Source organism: Dipteris shenzhenensis, unplaced genomic scaffold (assembly GCF_047967505.1).
Source record: "Dipteris shenzhenensis isolate YYH24624 ecotype China unplaced genomic scaffold, Dip_SZ_1.0 scaf0029, whole genome shotgun sequence".
Taxonomy (NCBI): domain Eukaryota; kingdom Viridiplantae; phylum Streptophyta; class Polypodiopsida; order Gleicheniales; family Dipteridaceae; genus Dipteris; species Dipteris shenzhenensis.
Genome location: NW_028239336.1, coordinates 111,861 through 128,105, shown reverse-complemented (window position 1 = coordinate 128,105; position 16,245 = coordinate 111,861). Strand labels below are relative to the sequence as shown.

The 16,245-nt window shown below is 47.7% G+C and overlaps 1 protein-coding gene across 1 annotated transcript in view; it reads left to right on the top strand.

Annotated features, from left to right (window-relative positions):
* The window catches only part of LOC147879379 (putative ion channel POLLUX-like 2), a gene marked incomplete at its 3' end in the record, with an annotated part of 161,432 nt that overhangs the window by 37,502 nt on the left and 107,685 nt on the right, over positions 1 to 16,245 (top strand). Inside the window, exon 3 of the mRNA XM_087372213.1 lies at positions 14,567 to 14,714. Coding sequence (XP_087228339.1) covers positions 14,567 to 14,714 — 148 coding nt within the window. The remainder of the gene's footprint in view (positions 1 to 14,566; positions 14,715 to 16,245) is intronic.

The following is a 16,245-nucleotide window of genomic DNA, read 5'->3' as shown; positions in this document are numbered from 1 at the left end:
TCACCTGTAAAGGAACTCCCAATCTGGAAAATGCCCCCATCCAGGTGGAGCAAGTAATAAGCATGTCATCTGTGTCCACCCAATCCAAGGGCAAGGCTGCATCAATCTGTTGGACTCTCCCTGCACTCCCTCTGAGATTAAGAACCATCTGGACCTGTTGGTCTGCAGGAAGCTTCCTGAAGGCTTTCCATGCTCCCACTGTAGATGCAGGGCCCCTCTCCCATCTTGGCCACTGCATGTAAGGAGAAGCTCCAAGTGGTCTACCAAGCTCATCCAAAATCCTGTCATTCCACATGATAGGCTGCCTTTCAATCTCTTCACGGGTGGATGGGGGAATCCTGTGAAGAGTACTCCTGAACCTGGCCCATGCTTTCAGGATAGCAACCATAAGAGGGGAAGAGGGAGACCTGAGGTGGGCTGTGGTGAAAACCCATCTAGTACTGTGTGTCCAATCCTCTCCTGAAGTGGGCGTGCGAGACTGTATGCATCTGATAAAAAAATCCTTCCAAGGCTCTTGCCCTGGCATAAGCCCTCTCACAACGAACTTGCAGAGAGTAAAGCTCTGCACTGTAGATCTGGGTCAATGATATTCAAACCCCCTTCTCTTGTAGGAAGAATCAAGGTCTCCCAAGCCACTCTGGCTGTAACATCAGTTGTGCCATCTAGACCACTCCATAAAAAGTTTCGTACAGGCCTCTTAAGCTGAGTGATACAATCCCTAGAGTGGCATCAACAAGAGCATACAAACCATGCTGTGGCTAGAAGAACCTGGTTAACCACCACCACCCTGGAGGCCAAGTCAAGTTTGGCTGAGCTCTAGAAAAGGAGCTTTCTTCTGATGCTTTCCAACACCGGAGCAAACTGTTGTGAAGGAGAGATGCCCACCCCAACCTGGCAGCCCAAATATCTGACGGAGACGCCCCTCTGTACCTAAGTGAAGCCAATATCATTACCCCAATCCGGGGTGTCATCCTCACAAATCCAAAAACCACTGGATTTATGCCAATTAATGTGTGCACCTGCAGCCGTGCAAAACAAATCCAAGGCTGTCCGGAAGGAAGTGAGTGTCCTGGGGGAGGCATCCAAAAAAACAACCGTGTCATCTGCCAACTCACTATCCAGGAGCTCTTCTTTCCGGCGGATAGGAAGCCTCAGCCCATAAATATCAGCTTGAGATCTAATGTAGATACTCATAGCTTCTGCCACAAACAGAAAAAGAAACGGGGCAAGAGGACATCCCTGGCGGACGGCGGATCTGGAAATCTGAAACCTGTCCCCTCTTACCCCCCCAATGAGCAACTGGCTATGGGCTGATCTGTATAGAGAGGATACTCCTCTAATCCATGCATCTCAAAAACCAAAGCGAGATAGAGTACCCTCTAAAAAATCCCAGTCTACTCTATCGTATGCTTTCTCAAAGTCCAAGAGTAGAATGGCCAATCTCTAGCGGCTTTGCATGGCCCATTCTGAGGCCTCCCAAAATAAGAAAATATTATAAAAAATACTTCTGCCATGCACAAACCCTGTCTGCGTGTCATGAATCAAATCTGGAAGAAAAACCTGTAGTTGTAGACTAATGGCTTTCGCCAGAATCTTGTAAAAAGTGCCCAATAGAGTAATGGGTCTCCATTGAGACACAAGATTCCTATTACCCCCCTTTGGGATGAGATGAATGAGACCATCTGTAAGTGAGTCTGGCATCTCACCAGAGTCCCACACGCCCTGTAGGGCTGATGTAATGTGATCACCAATCTGCTCCCAAAAAGTAATAAAAAAGGAGGGGGTAAGTCCATCTGAACCTGGGCACTTGCCCTTGTGAAGGGCAAGTAATGCAGTCTTGAATTCTGCATTGGTGAAAGGTGCATCCAGAGAAACATACATCTCATCCTTCACCAATACAAGGATACACTGCCAAATAACCTCTCTGGCATCATCAATGGCCTGTGTGCCTGGATCTGCAGTAAGAAGGGATGCAAATAAATCTGAAGCTACATGCATGACAACATCAGGATCTGACTGTAACACCCCGTCTGAGTCAACAAGCTGCGAAACACTATCTCTACTATGTCTGGGCCCATGAGTAGAGAAAAAGTGTTTGTTGACCCTGCTACCCATTTGAATCCAAAAGGATTCCCGTGCATGAAAGGCATATTCTTCTCTTTGATCCAACAATGTCTGCAAATGAGCCCTTGCTACAGCAAGGCGCTCCTGAATCCAAGCATCTGTGGGCCTCTTCTGCTCTTCCCTCTGAAGGGACGCTAACTGCTGGCGTATACCAATCTCACATCTGAGAATCTCACGTCTCCTAGAATCAGCGACTGTATGATAATAGTCACTAATTTCGGATAAGGCTGCAACTACCTGAGATGGGTGGACAGCTCCACCCTGTATGTGAGAAACCCAAATTTGTAAAATATCCTCCGTGAGGCTCTCCTCTGCATAAAAAGCATTCAGAATCCTGACACTGGCAGAGCGTCCTCTCCGATGAGGCTCAAGAATCTGCAACACCACTGGAAAATGATCTGAGGTGGAAACCCCAGTAGAAATGCATACAAATCCTCCTCTGTCAAGTGCCCAATCGTCTACATAAAATCTGTCAATCCATGCATAAATGGGCATGTGTATTCTCCTGTTCGACCAAGATTACAGGAGTGACTGTGGCATAATATGAAAGGCATCATCCAACCAGGTGTCCCCGCCACTGAATTGAAAGAGGAAGGCATCCCAGGCTGCCCTCTCCAATTAATGAATTCCACCCTGTCTGCCTCCCTTTTTGTCTGAAGGCAACTCAACCATGTTGAAGTCGCCACCAATGATCCAAGAATTTGCAATGGGGGCCCAAGAGAGTAACTCCTTCCAAAAGGAGATCCGCTCCCCTCTGTTGTTGGGAGCATAAAGATTGAGAAGACCAATCTTACGCCCTCCAATCAAAATAATGATCCATTGAGCTCTAGAAGGGGAGATAATACCATGACTAGCAACCAAGTGGAGAATAGAAAGAGAGACCGAAATGCAAGTACCTCCCCTTGTGCCCATAGCAGGCGACCAGAAGGTATGTCCTGAAAGCAGTTTGCCAGACTTAGAGCAATCACTGGCATCCACCTTGTGTTCCTGGATAAAAAGGATATCAATAGTACCTCCAGTGATGCCTGGATGAAGCTGGTTTCGGATCAGCTTCCTACGGCGATGGTGTGGAACTCCGCCTAGGCCCTGTATGTTCCAGCTGACTATCCTCATCAACATGAGGATGTTGGATGGAAAGGATTAGCCGACCTAGTAGAGGAGACCAGCTTCCCCTGGGCTGAAACACTCCTGCTGAGGGCAGGAAACTCCACAGGTGAAAGGATCCCCACACCTGTTGAAAGGGAGGCCCTATCAGAAGGAATCCCAATGACCGGGACCCCTAAGGTGGAGGGCACAAACTCCTCATCATCCATGAAAGTCGCCGAATCTGCCAGTGCCGAAAAAGAATTCTTGATAAGCAAGTCTCTGGCCGAGGAGCGCGAAGAAGACCTGCACTCGTGGAAGATGGAGGAGAAGGGCCTGCCAGGCCTCTATCAGCAGAACTGGAGCTGGGGGTTGAGGAGGCCTGTGGCTGGGGTGAAGAGGAATCAGGAGCCCTCATCTGTGCCTGCACTTTCTCGGTTGTCCTGACTGTGGCAGAAACAGTCTGCGGGGAAGAAGTACCTGTAGCCCCCTCATGGTCAGAAACCAAGGGGTCATAAACCAAAGTGACTGGGGCTAGTGGATCTAAAGGCCCCTCCTGATGTGGAACTGTAGTGTCTGGGGCTGTAGCAACATCTACCTCTGGAGTCTGGAAGGCGTCTGTCTAAATAGGATCAAAAGTCTCCTCCTGAGGTAACGGAGCCACTCTGATAGCTCTCCATCGTGGTACTGGGTGTGCTGCGGGCATTGGGCGCCTCGCTGCCCCTGGTGCTCTTGGGGTGCGCGAAGCAGGGCACCCTATTGCTTGGTCCTGGAGTGCGTGGTACAGGGTGCTAGGGAGGTGCAGTCGTGGTAGTACGTGAAGGAGCCGCACCAGAAGACCTCTTGGGTCTTTTTCTCTTCCTTGGGCAGTCTCTAGCAAAGTGCCCAAGGGTTCTGCAAATCCTGCACTAGTGGTCCTGTCTACCTGAAATCTCGACTCTCTATCGAAAGAGAGAGCCGTCTGGACGCTGAAGCATAATGTGGTCATCTGAGATGTTAGGGTCAGAGACAATGACCCTAACACGAGGCACCCCGTCTGCACTGACTGCCTCTACCGAGGAAGAAGGCATGCCAGGAAGGGAGGGGATCTCAGTGACCACTCCGAATGTGGCTCCGATAGTGGCAAGCAGTCGATGGTAGACGTGAGGAAGACCAGGAAATCTAATGAATAGTGATGTGACCTGCCTATCCTCCTCGACCGGATCGAAGCCCAAGGTGTAGGGTAAAAGAAAGATCCTCCTCGAACCCAAAGCCATGGGATTAGCTTTGAGAACAAGGGCTGTGGACTCGTGGGAGTCGAAAACCACTTGGAAGAATCCACGTCCCAAAAGTCGAATATCCCTGAGGTGTGGGGCGAGGTCTCCTGGTAACGCCACCAGCATCCAGTCTCTAGCCTGTGATCTGGAAGGGTGTGACCCAAAGATGCGGGCGAAAGTGATGTGGAGCCCTCTAATTCCACATCTTTCTTGAGCTGCTGCAACTCGTCTTCTGAAAAAATGACGGTTCTCGCGGCCGGTGGAGGTGGACGGAGATTGGCTGAATGGGGATCCATTTGCCAATCGATGTGAAAAGGCCGATTCCAACACTGAAAAAGCTCCGTCCATGAAATTACTGCCCAGGACGCCCCGAACGAGGGCGCATGAAGAAGGAGAAAGAGAGGGTAGGAGTGAGGGGAAGGGAAGGAGAGGATAGACTGAAGGGGGAGACGGAGGTATGCCGAGGGGAAGGCGTGGGGAGCTGAGTTAGGAAGGAAGGGGGCGGGGAGGGAGAGGGAGGAGGTTTTTTTTTTTGGGGGGTCTCCTTGGGGGGGAGAGTAGCCGGGGGGGGAGAGGGAAGGGGAGAAGGGGGGCGGCGAGGGAGGAGAAGGGGGTGGGGGGGCTGGCGGGGGAGAGGGAGGGCGGAGGAGAAGGGGGCAACGGGGAGGGGGAGAGCAGCGGGGGGGGGGGGAGAGGGAGGGCGAGGGAGGGGGACGGGGGAGGAGAAGGGGGCGGGGGGGCTGGCGGGGGAGAGGGAGGGCGGAGGAGAAGGGGGCAGCGGGGGGGGGAGAGGGATGACGGGGAAGGGGAAGGGGAGGAGAAGGGGGGCGGGGGGGCTGACGGGTGGGGGAGAGGTAGGGCAGGGAGGGAGAGGTAGGGGCAGCAGGGAGGGAGAGGTAGGGGGCAGCGGGGGGGGGGGGGAGAGGGAGGGCAGGGAGGAGGAAGGGGAGAGGGAGGGTGAGGGAGGAGGGAGAGGGGGCTGGCGAGAGGGGAGGGAGAGGAGGAGCAGTGAGGGGGGGAGAGGGGGGGCAGCGAGGGAGAGGGAGAGGGAGAGGGGGCTGGCTGAGAGAGGGAGAGGGGGGGGCAGTAGCTCACGGGGAGGAGCAGCAGCTCATGTATTTCATCTCTACAATACCCATTCTCAGTTACAGGCAGGAGATATTCCTGTACTTGTTTCAGGTGTAGATGTGGCTGCCCTAGTCCCCTCACTTGCTCATTAGGAGGGGCAACCCATTTCTTCAGGGTCTATCAGTGATGTTCCTGGTCAGCCTCTCAGTCTCCATGAGCATCCCCCTCCCTCGATTAGTCACACTTCACCTCTTGATAGAGGTAAGGGGGTTATTTCTCCTACTTCCTTGAGTGCAAGGATTCTTCGCACTCCTATGACAATTCCCTACACCTTTGCAGTACTGGCAGATTTGGCAAAGTTTGAGACAAAGGAGGAGTTTGTATCCTCTACCTTGGGGGAGCCGGTTATTGGGATTCCGTTGGACAAGGCTTCCTCCTCCGCTAGAGTGGGGTTTTTTTCACCAGTTGATTTTCCTTCGCTTGACAAGAGGACTCTTTCACAGGAGAGGATTTTCTCCACCACCAGGTCGGGTAGGGCCTTTCACCCGGCCTCCTCCTCCCGTCAATGAGGATCGTTAGTTGGAACGTTCAGGGCCTCGGTGGTATTCTTCAGGTCCTATCATTGATGTTTCTGATCAGCCCCCTCCCTCTGTTAGTCACACTTCACCTCTTGATAGAGGTAAGGGGTTTTTTCTCCTTCTCCCTCGGGTGCATGGATTCTTTGCACTCCTAGGCCAATTCCCTTCTACAAGAACTCTTTTGCAGTACTGGCACATTTGGCAGAGTTTGAGACTACGGAGGAGTTTGTACCCTCTACCCTGGGGGAGCCAGTTATTGGGATTTTGTTGGACAGGGTTTCCCCCTCTGCTGGAGTGGGTTTTCTTTCACCAGTTGATTTTCCTCCACTTGACAGGAGGACTCTTTCACAGGAGAGGATTTTCTCCACCACCAGGTCGGGTAGGGCCTTTCACCCAGCCGTCGATGAGGATCATTAGTTGGAACGTTCAGGGCCTCAGTGGTATACCTCATTGCTGCCGTAGGTAGCTGATTTGTAACCAACTCCATTCAGGTGTTTCAGGTGGCCCTATTGATATTCTTATGCTCCAAGAGCATAAGATGGATGGTAGAGATTGTGCGAAGTCAGGTAAGCTTCTTTCTGGCCCTACTTTTTGGTCTCCTGCCTTGGGAACCAGGGGAGGCATTTGCATTTCTCTCTCTTCTTCGATGCTCCCAGGTCATTGGACACGGAGTCATAGTCCCCTCCAGAGCACAGTGGGTTATTTTGCTGATTGGTGGGCGTAAGGTTGGCTTTCTTAACCTGTATGCACCCAACTTGAGAGGGGATTGTGTCCTCCTTTGGAAGGATTTGCTCTCTTGGTCCCATATTGTAGACTCTTGGATTATTGGGGGCGATTTCGATATGGTTGAGATGCCTTTAGAAAAAAGAGGGGATAGGGAAGGTGGCATTCACTCCCTTGAGAGAGCAGCATGGGATGCCTTCCTTTTTCAGTTCAGTGGCAGAGATGTTTGGTATGATGATGCTTTTCACATTCAGCCACAATCTCTTCAGTTTTCTTGGTCGAACAAGAGAGTACGGATGCCTATCCACGCACGGATTGACAGATTTTATGTGGATGATTGGGCACTGGACAAAGGTGGGACAGTATGCATCAGCGCTAGGAAGTCCACTTCGGATCATTTTTCGGTTGTTTTGGTGGGTTCAGAGCCTCGGGCAATAGGCTGCTCTGCTAGTATCAGGATTCAGATGCCTTCTATGCAGAGGAGGGCCTCACAGAGGCAGTGCTACGGATTTGGGTTTCTCACCTGCAAGGTGGGCAGTTGTCCCCGTCAAATGTGGCTGCAACCCTCACTGACATGAGCAGCTTTTATCATTTGTTGCTGGTATCAGGAGAGATGAGATTCGCAGGCGAGAGATTGCCATTCATCAGTAGCTGGCAGCTCTCCAGAGAGAAGAGCAAAAACGGCCTACAGATGCTTGGATTTAGGAGCGCCTTGCTGCAACAAGGGCTCATCAGCCGAAACTTTTAGATCAGAGACCAGAGTATGCCTTTCACGCCAGAGAGTCTTTCTGGACACAGATCGGAGGTAGAGTCAACAAGCAGTTCTTCTCTACTCTTGGCCCTAGACATAGTAGAGAGAGTGTTTCGCAGCTTGTTCACTCAGAAGGGGTACTTCAGACACATGCAGATGCCGTCATACAGATTGCTTCACGTTACTATGCCTCCCATCTAACTGTAGATCCTAATTCACAGGCCAGAGATGATGCTACACAGGTTGTTTGGCAGCATATTCCTATGTCGGTGGATAGAGGTATGAGAGCTTCACTTGATGCACGCTTCACCAACATAGAGTTCAGGACTGCTCTTATTGCCCTTCATGAGGGTAGTTGTCCAAGGTCAGATGGACTTATTATTTTTTGGGATCAGATTGGGGATTACATCACCTCAGCCGTGCAAGGCGTTTGGGACTCGAGTGAGATGCCGGACTCACTCTCGGACAGTCTCATTCATCTTATCCCAAAAGGAGGTTGCAGAAATTTAGTGTCTCAGTGGAGACCGATCACCTTACTGGGCACTTTGTATAAGATCTTGGCGAAAGCCATCAGCTTGCGATTGCAGCCCATCCTTCCAGATCTCATACATGACACGCAGACAGGCTTTGTCCATGGCAGAAGCATTTTTTATAACATATTCTCATTTTGGGAGGCTTCTGAGTGGGCTATGCATGAGGGCCATAGACTGGCAATTCTACTCCTGGACTTCGAAAAAGCATATGACAGGGTAGATTGGGGTTTTCTAGAGGGAACCCTTCTTCGCTTTGGATTTTCAGATTTGTGGATTAGAGGGGTTTATGCTCTTTACATGTCAGCCCGTACTCATTGGTGGAGTCAGGGGAGACATATTTCAGATTTCCAGATCAGTCCACCAGGGATGCCCTCTAGCCCCTTTTCTATTCTTATTTGTGGCTGAAGCTATGAACCTCTATATTAAAGCTCAAGCTGATATCTTTGGGCTGAGACTTCCGTTGAGACAGGAAGAGGAGTTGCTGGACAGTGAGTGGGCAGATGACACGGCTATTTTTTTGGATGCCACTCCACAAACACTCACCTCTTTCAGGACAGCCTTGGATTTGTTTTGCATTGCAGCAGGGGCTCACATTAATTGGAACAAGTCCAAAGGTTTTTGGATCAATGATGAGGACACTCCAGATTGGGGTGCTGATATTGGCTTTACTTGGATTCAGAGAGGTGTCTCCATCAGGTATCTTGGATGCCAGGTTGGGGGCTGGGAATTTCTCCAGCACAGCAGTTTGCTCCAGTGTTGGAGAGCATCAGGAGGAAACTCCTATTTTGGAGTTCGGCCAGACTTGACCTTGCATCTAGAGTGGTGGTTGTGAACCAGGTACTGTTGGCTATAGCCTGGTTTGTTTGCTCTTGCTGGTGCCGATCTACAAGTAGTATCACTCAGCTCAAGAGACCTATCAGGAACTTTTTGTGGAGTGGATTAGACGGCACTTCAGATGTGATAGCCAAGGTGGCTTTGGAGACTCTTATTCTACCCACTAAGGAAGGGGGTCTCAATATTATTGATCCAAACTTGCAGTGTAGAGCATTTCTGTGCAAGATGGTGGTCAGAGGTTTGATGCTTGGTTAGGAGCCATGGAAGGATTTTTTCTTATGCAGTATGCAGACATGCACACCTTCTCAGGGAGGAGATTGGATGGACAGCCCTAGATGGATCTTTACGTCAGCCCATCTCAGATCTCCTAGCTCCCCTCTCATGGCTTCCATTCTGAAAGCTTGGGACAGCTTCAGAAGTACTCTTCGGAGAGTTCCACCCTCCTCTCGTGAAGAAATTGATAGGCAGCCCGTCATGTGGAATGATTGCACACTAGATGAGCATGGCAGATCACTGGGCATGTCACACTACATGTAGTGGTCTAGATGGGAGTTGGGCCCTGCCTCCACTGTGGATGCTTCCAGAGGATCAGAGAGTTCGTTCAATTAGTTACCTCAGAGGAAGTGCAGTAGATAGATGCAGCAGATAGATGTAGCCATACCAGTGGAGTGGATGGATACAGACCATTTGCCTATCTTGGAGTCCACCTGGTTGTGGGATTTTATGAGGATAGGTATCCCTCTGTAGGTTATAGCCTTGCGGGATGCACATGAGGATACCCTTGTCTTTCAGGTTCATGCAGGAGGCAGACTCCATAGATCTTCAGAGGACATTCTCTTGGAGGCTCCTTTTCAGCCTGTCAGGATTGCAGGATACATGGAGATGGGTAGAGACTCAGAGTGGTATCTTGATCCAGACCCCGTTCTCCTGAAGAGCATCCCCTTCTTTCGTTACACGGTCAGAAATGCCAAGAGATTCCAGCTCAGTGGTACCGCCGCCTTTTTCCTCTGGTGCCTCACAACCTTTAGGGGCACCCGCCGCACCCCATTGGGTTCCGGTTCGTAGTTGACTCTGCTTCAGCTCGGGCTGTCCCTCCAGTATCACCTCACACAGTCTGAGACGCTTCAGCTTTGACCGGCACTAGGGGAGGCACTTCTATTTCAGTTTCACAATCGGTTCTCCCCTTAGTTGTTGGACACCGAGTCATTATCCCCTCTAGGACTCAGTGGATTATTCTCTTGATTGGAGGGCGTAAGGTTGGTTTCCTTAACCTGTATGCCTCCAACATTAGAGGGGAACGTGTCATTATGTGGAAGGATTTGCTCTCCTGGGACCCCATTGCGGATTCATGGGTGATTGGAGGTGACTTTAACATGGTTGAGTTACCGTCAGACAAAAAAGGGGGTAGAGAAGGAGGACTTCACTCTTTGGAGAGAGCAACTTGGGATGCCTTCCTTTTTCACTACTGTGGCAGAGATACTTGGTTGGACGATGCCTTTCTTATTCAGCCACAGTCCCTCCTTTTCTCTTGGTCGACGAACAGGAGGCAACAGATGCCTATTCATGCACACATTGACAGATTCTATTTAGATGATTGGACACTAGACAGAGGTGGATTGGTATGCATTGTTGCTGGGGTTTCCACTTCAGACCACTTTCCTATTGTGGTGGCTATCTCAAAGCCTCACTTGAGAGGCTGGTCTGCCAGCATCAGGATTCCAGATGCCTTGTATACAGAGGAGGACCTTACTGAGGCAGCCTTGCAGATATGGATTTCTCATGTCCAGGGTTGGCAGCCATCTCCATCATATGTAGCTACTGCCCTTTCTAGTATTAGCGACTTTTACCACTCAGTTGCTAGTACCAGGAGACGAGATATTCTCAGACGTGAGATTGGTATTCGCTAGCAGTTGGCGGCTTTGCAGAGGGAAGAGCAGAAACCGCCTTGTACGATGCTCTCTCTCCCCTCGTGGACCTCAATCACCTCACCTACCTTCATTGGGTCCCCCTCTTCCTTCTCTCGCTTCTTTATTATCTCCTTTCTTTTATTCCCCCCCCCACCCCCCCCCCTCTAATTATTCAATACTTTAAACTTAACCCCCCCTCTCAAAATATAGGCATTACTCTATTTCTCCCCTCTTCTTTCCATGGCCCTTATTCTCTAACCTTTCCCCCTTGAAGCTAACTTCTTTATTTTCTCAGTAATCCTCCCTTTCCCCCCTTACGTGATTATAATCCCACTAGCAAAAATTGGGTTTTTTCTCCTAAATTTTTGGTACGTGATAGTTGCTTAATAGTTCCAAGTTTATTCCATTTATTCCACAACCTCCCCTTAATTTCATGTTATTTTAATGCTATCCAGAATCAAGACATGTCTACTAAGGCATGAGCAGCTTTGAAAGGAGTGAAGGGAACATCCTGGAGGGAACAAGACTCCACTGAGTGTCGCCGTACAATGAGAGATGTGGATCTCGGGATCTCGATCATGTCCCTTGAAAAAAACCTGAGGACCAATAAGAGAAATGTGTTGTATGAAAGATATGAAAAATCCTAGCAACACCTTTCTAGATCGTCCTCGCCTGTCTTCACTCCCAAAGGCAATGTTGTACTGACTCAACTGCATTGTGACAACGAGGACAAGTAGGGTCAACCCCGAACCTGGATCTCCACAGGTTCACTGCAATCCCTCTATGAATATAAAGCCAAAAGAAAAGAGTGATATTTCTATTCCTGAGGGATTTCCAGAGCCTACGCCAAAAGCTTTTCCGCACAACTGTGAAAATCTAAAAACTATCCCAATGAGGCGCTCTGGAGGGCCTCCAACCTCTACTGCTAAGCTGAAACCTCCGGGCATTTCTAATTGTATAGCAAAAGAAGGGGAAGCTCTTCTCTCGATTCCCCTCATCAATCCATTCCCACTCCCCTAGGTCCCACTGCAAGAACCTAATAGGGGAACCACCATATAACCAAAGTCTCCAAGACCCTAGCGCAAGGAGAAGAGGATCGGGGTCAAGATACCACTGAGAGTTCTTGCCCCAATCCATGAAACTTGCAATCCTGACAAGCTGAAAGGCAACCTCCAAAAGAATATCATCAGAAGATCTGATAAGTCTGCCTCCCGACTGAACATCAAAGACCAGGGTATCCTCATGTGCATCCTGTAGGGCAATAATCTGTAACGGAATGGCCGTCCCTGAAAACACTCCCCACCAAGTGGACTCAGTGATCGGCATGTCATTTGTATCAATCCACTCTAGTGGAATGGCTGCCTGTATATTTTGTATCCTGACTGTACTCCCTCTGAGGTGGCCAACTGCTATAAGTCTCTGATCCTCTGGACTCTCATAAAGTCCTGCAAGGCGCCTACTGTAGAAGCAAGTCCCCTCTCCCATCTAGACCATTGCATATAATGTGACACTCCAAGTGGCCTGGCATGGTCATTCAAAATCGAGTCATTCCACCTGACTGGCTGCCTGTGAATTTCTTCACGAGAGGTGGGTGGAACTCTGCGAAGAGTGTTTCCGAAGCAACCCCAAGCTTTGAGAATAGCAGCCATGAGAGGGGAAGGGGGAGATTTGAGATGGGCTGAAGTAAAGATCCATTTGATGCTGTCCATCCAATATCCCCCCTTAGATGGGGTACAAGAATGAATGTTGGGTGAGAAAAATTCTTTCCAAGGCTCCTATCCAGGCATCACGTACTACAAACTTGCAGAGTAAGGCCATACATTGCAAGTCCGGGTCAATAATATTGAGACCTCCTTCTCCTGTGGGGAGAATGAGGGTCTTCCAAGCCACCCTGGCTACAACATCTAAGGTGCCATCTAAACCGCTCCATAGGAAGTTCCTGATTTTGGGATAGCTATCTTGTAATATAAAGCAATCAAAGTTTTCGCCCAAAAAAAAAAGAAAGTGTATTGTATTTGTCCAATTACTAGCCAAATTGCGTGAAGAGTAGATCTGGAGCCATCCAAAGCCTCTGTGCATTTGGATCTTCAAATATGCCACGTTTAAATGCTTGTCGAAATCTCCCAAAAAGTATCCACTAAAGCATGTGCAGGTCTGTAAGAAAAGTGGGGAACATTATCTAGAGAGCATGACTCAACTAACTATCATCAAACCAAAAGAGCCCAAGCAGGGTTTCGCCTCTCATAAAAGACATTAGACCCCAAAAAAGAGAGCCAAGCCATTGAACCCCAGGTATGTAGAAGGGGGAAGAAACAAAGTGCTTAAAACATCGGCAATCGCCTTCTAGATAGGCCTCACGATCCCATAGTCAATGCTGAATGGACTCCTTAGTAAAAAGGCAGCAAAGACAAGTAGGTGTTGTCCCAAACCTGGACCTCCACTGACTCACTACAATTGCTCCATGAATAGAAATCCAAAAGAAAAGAGTGATTTTTCTATTCCTAATGGATCTCCAGAATCAATTCCAAAAATATTTCTACAAGTCAACATAAATCTGAAAATTCCAATGAGGAGCTCTAGTGGGATTCCAGCCCTCAAGGCTGAGCTGAAATCTCCTACCATTATTAACCATGTAACAAATGAAGAGAAGTCTCTTCTCTCGGGTCCCTGCATCAATCCACTCCCATTCCCAGGATGATTTTGTGCTCATTGCCAAAAATTTAGGATGGCTTGGTGATAACTATGAATAACCCCTAAGTAGCTATGTTTCTAGGTCAAACACTTTAGTTTGATGATGTTGTTGGTGCTCTCCTTAGCAAGAAAATGCAATGGAAAAGCACAGGTGAAACATCAAGTAATTCTTTGACTCAGACTACAAGAAGTTGATATTGAAAAATATGTTTTTCTTGGATTCCTCCATAGGGTTTATGTGGCACTTTCAGCCTCAACCTTGGAATTTTTTCTGGCTTTCTTACGGCAGCTTAATTCAGTCCTATCAGGGTGTTTATTTCCTCATGCCTTGCATGATGTATTCCTCCTCTGAGCTTTGCTCTAGGAGTTTCTTTCATGCTTACTAGAAGTATTTTATATGAAAATAAAACTTTAAAAATTGCAAATGCAAAACAAGAGGCAGTGCCGAGTTGCTTTCCTATGATGAGAAAAAACAACCAATGCTGATAGTCTTACTAGCATGCAGGAGGAACAAAGTGAAAACCCTGCACATCCAAAACCCTGAGGTATATAGATACTCTCTCTAGCTGCTCTAGAGTCCCCATTGCACATTTCTCATCAGCTTTTGAGAGTTCATATTATCAACAATAAAATTGAAATGACATGGTCCTGTTATTTTAATATGATCGCTACCAGCAAGATTGTGTTCTTTACTGGCTTAACATCTAATAAAAGAGGATCATCATATTGAAGAAAATATTCAATCATATACTTAAATTTTGAAGTGATCCAATGGCATGTTCTTGTTCTTGTGTACCAATTGGTATGCTTGTAGTTTTATTTCATATTATTCATGTATTTCAAAGCAAAGCTCTAGTCAAACAATTTAGTGTAGAAAAATATCTCAGAAACCTTGTAGCAATGGCTCTGTGGAACTCTGATTTGGTAAATCTATCCAAATGTATATAGAGACGTTATTTCAGTGCTTATAATTGCAGACTCACCTTGTCTTACTTAACCTTGATTCTTTCTTATGCAGGTTTTTGATTCTAGTACAGCTGACCTTTTAAAGTCGTACAAAAGCATGCACGTGGAGCCTTTACAAAATCTTTCATCAAAGATTTTTGTTCAGTGTTCCAGACAGCGGGGACTTATTCAAGTTTATCAAGAACTTCTAGACCACAATAGTATATTCTCGACACTTTTCTTGGGATCTTTTGTGAGAGAGATTTGGTGATAACATACTTTTAAAGAATTCGATCAGTTCCAAGATCACAGATCGTCGCCCATGCTGCAATGTTGCAAGGTTGTAAGGAGATCCCACAATACACAAACAACAAAAAGAAAATAAGTGGCCAGGGACTTTTATTTGAGACATGTAAACTAAATAAGGAATTAAATCCACGTGGGATGTGTTCAAACCCTCAATATGAAGAAAGACACAGGATCTGGTTAGAGGCATTTCACACACTACAGATGCATAGTTTGAGTCTAGTGGTAACTTAGATACCTCCCAATTGTGATAGATAAAATAGTCCATGACACAACTGAGCTTCTGCTTGGTCCATCGGTCTCTATGGTCTCCATAGGCCACTCCACATTGGTAGAAGAGATGCAGACAATTCCCTTTCACCCGTATGACAAGCTCCAAAATTTGAATTTCAGAATCAAAATGGACCCAACTATTAGAATATATTTTTTCTTTCAGCCAGAGAAACCATGCTGCTAATTGACTTTGACAATGTTACCCTCCCTCCTCCTAGTGAGGATTTGTGTATTGACTTCATGATCTATTACCATGGGCCTACAATTCAATCCCAGTACTTTCCTGGGTGAGCATGCATGGGTGAGCATGCAAGGGTCTTCCTAGATGGCATCTGCCAGGAGAACTATTTTTCATTAGGGAGTGGAGTGGCTCCCCTTTTTGTTCAAAGTCCACCACAGGGTTGAGATGGCACTTTGGGCCTCAACCTTGGTGATCTCATGAAAAGAATACATTATCACAAGGACTAGATCATTACATTGTAAACCAGTCAGAGTAAGTGTAAGAATGAGACACTAAGCTTCAAAGGTAGCTCTATTACACGGTGACGTAATTGAATGGTTAGCCATCCTCTCACTGAGGAAGAGGATGGCTTGCCCTCTTTTTCCAGCTGTATTATTGGTGGCCTAGGGAGATGGTGCGAGGAGACTTGTTGCCTGTGCACAATTCCCTACTTCATCAATCATGGCATGTGTCTAGTTTCATGCACCTATGGTGCAAATGTAAGAAAGTTTCTATGATACAAGTGAATGAGGGTTCTGTGATGCAAGTACACTAGAGGTGTGGTGATACAAATGTGCACCAAGATCGAGTACTAAATGTTGCATGAAATATGGATTATAGTTCATGGGCTCACTCTTTGGGGATAACTCCCACATGCATCCACCATGATGGAGGAGATAGGTGCCACATGACACCAATTCATTGGCCTAGCAGGGGTGTCTGGCTCCAAGTATTCCTTGTGGTCTTTTATGTTAAAAATATTTTGGTTGGCAAAGGACTTTGGGATATTTGTTTCACGGAATGTGAGGCGTCTTGCTCTAGTTGTTGCCAACACGATAAGTAGTCAAGCATCATCTATAGGGTGTTTTTTTTTCAAAGAAAATACTTCTATTCAGTATGGAAGAAGCTCTAAGAGCAAAGCTCAATGAAAAAGTACATCATGCGAGGCATGA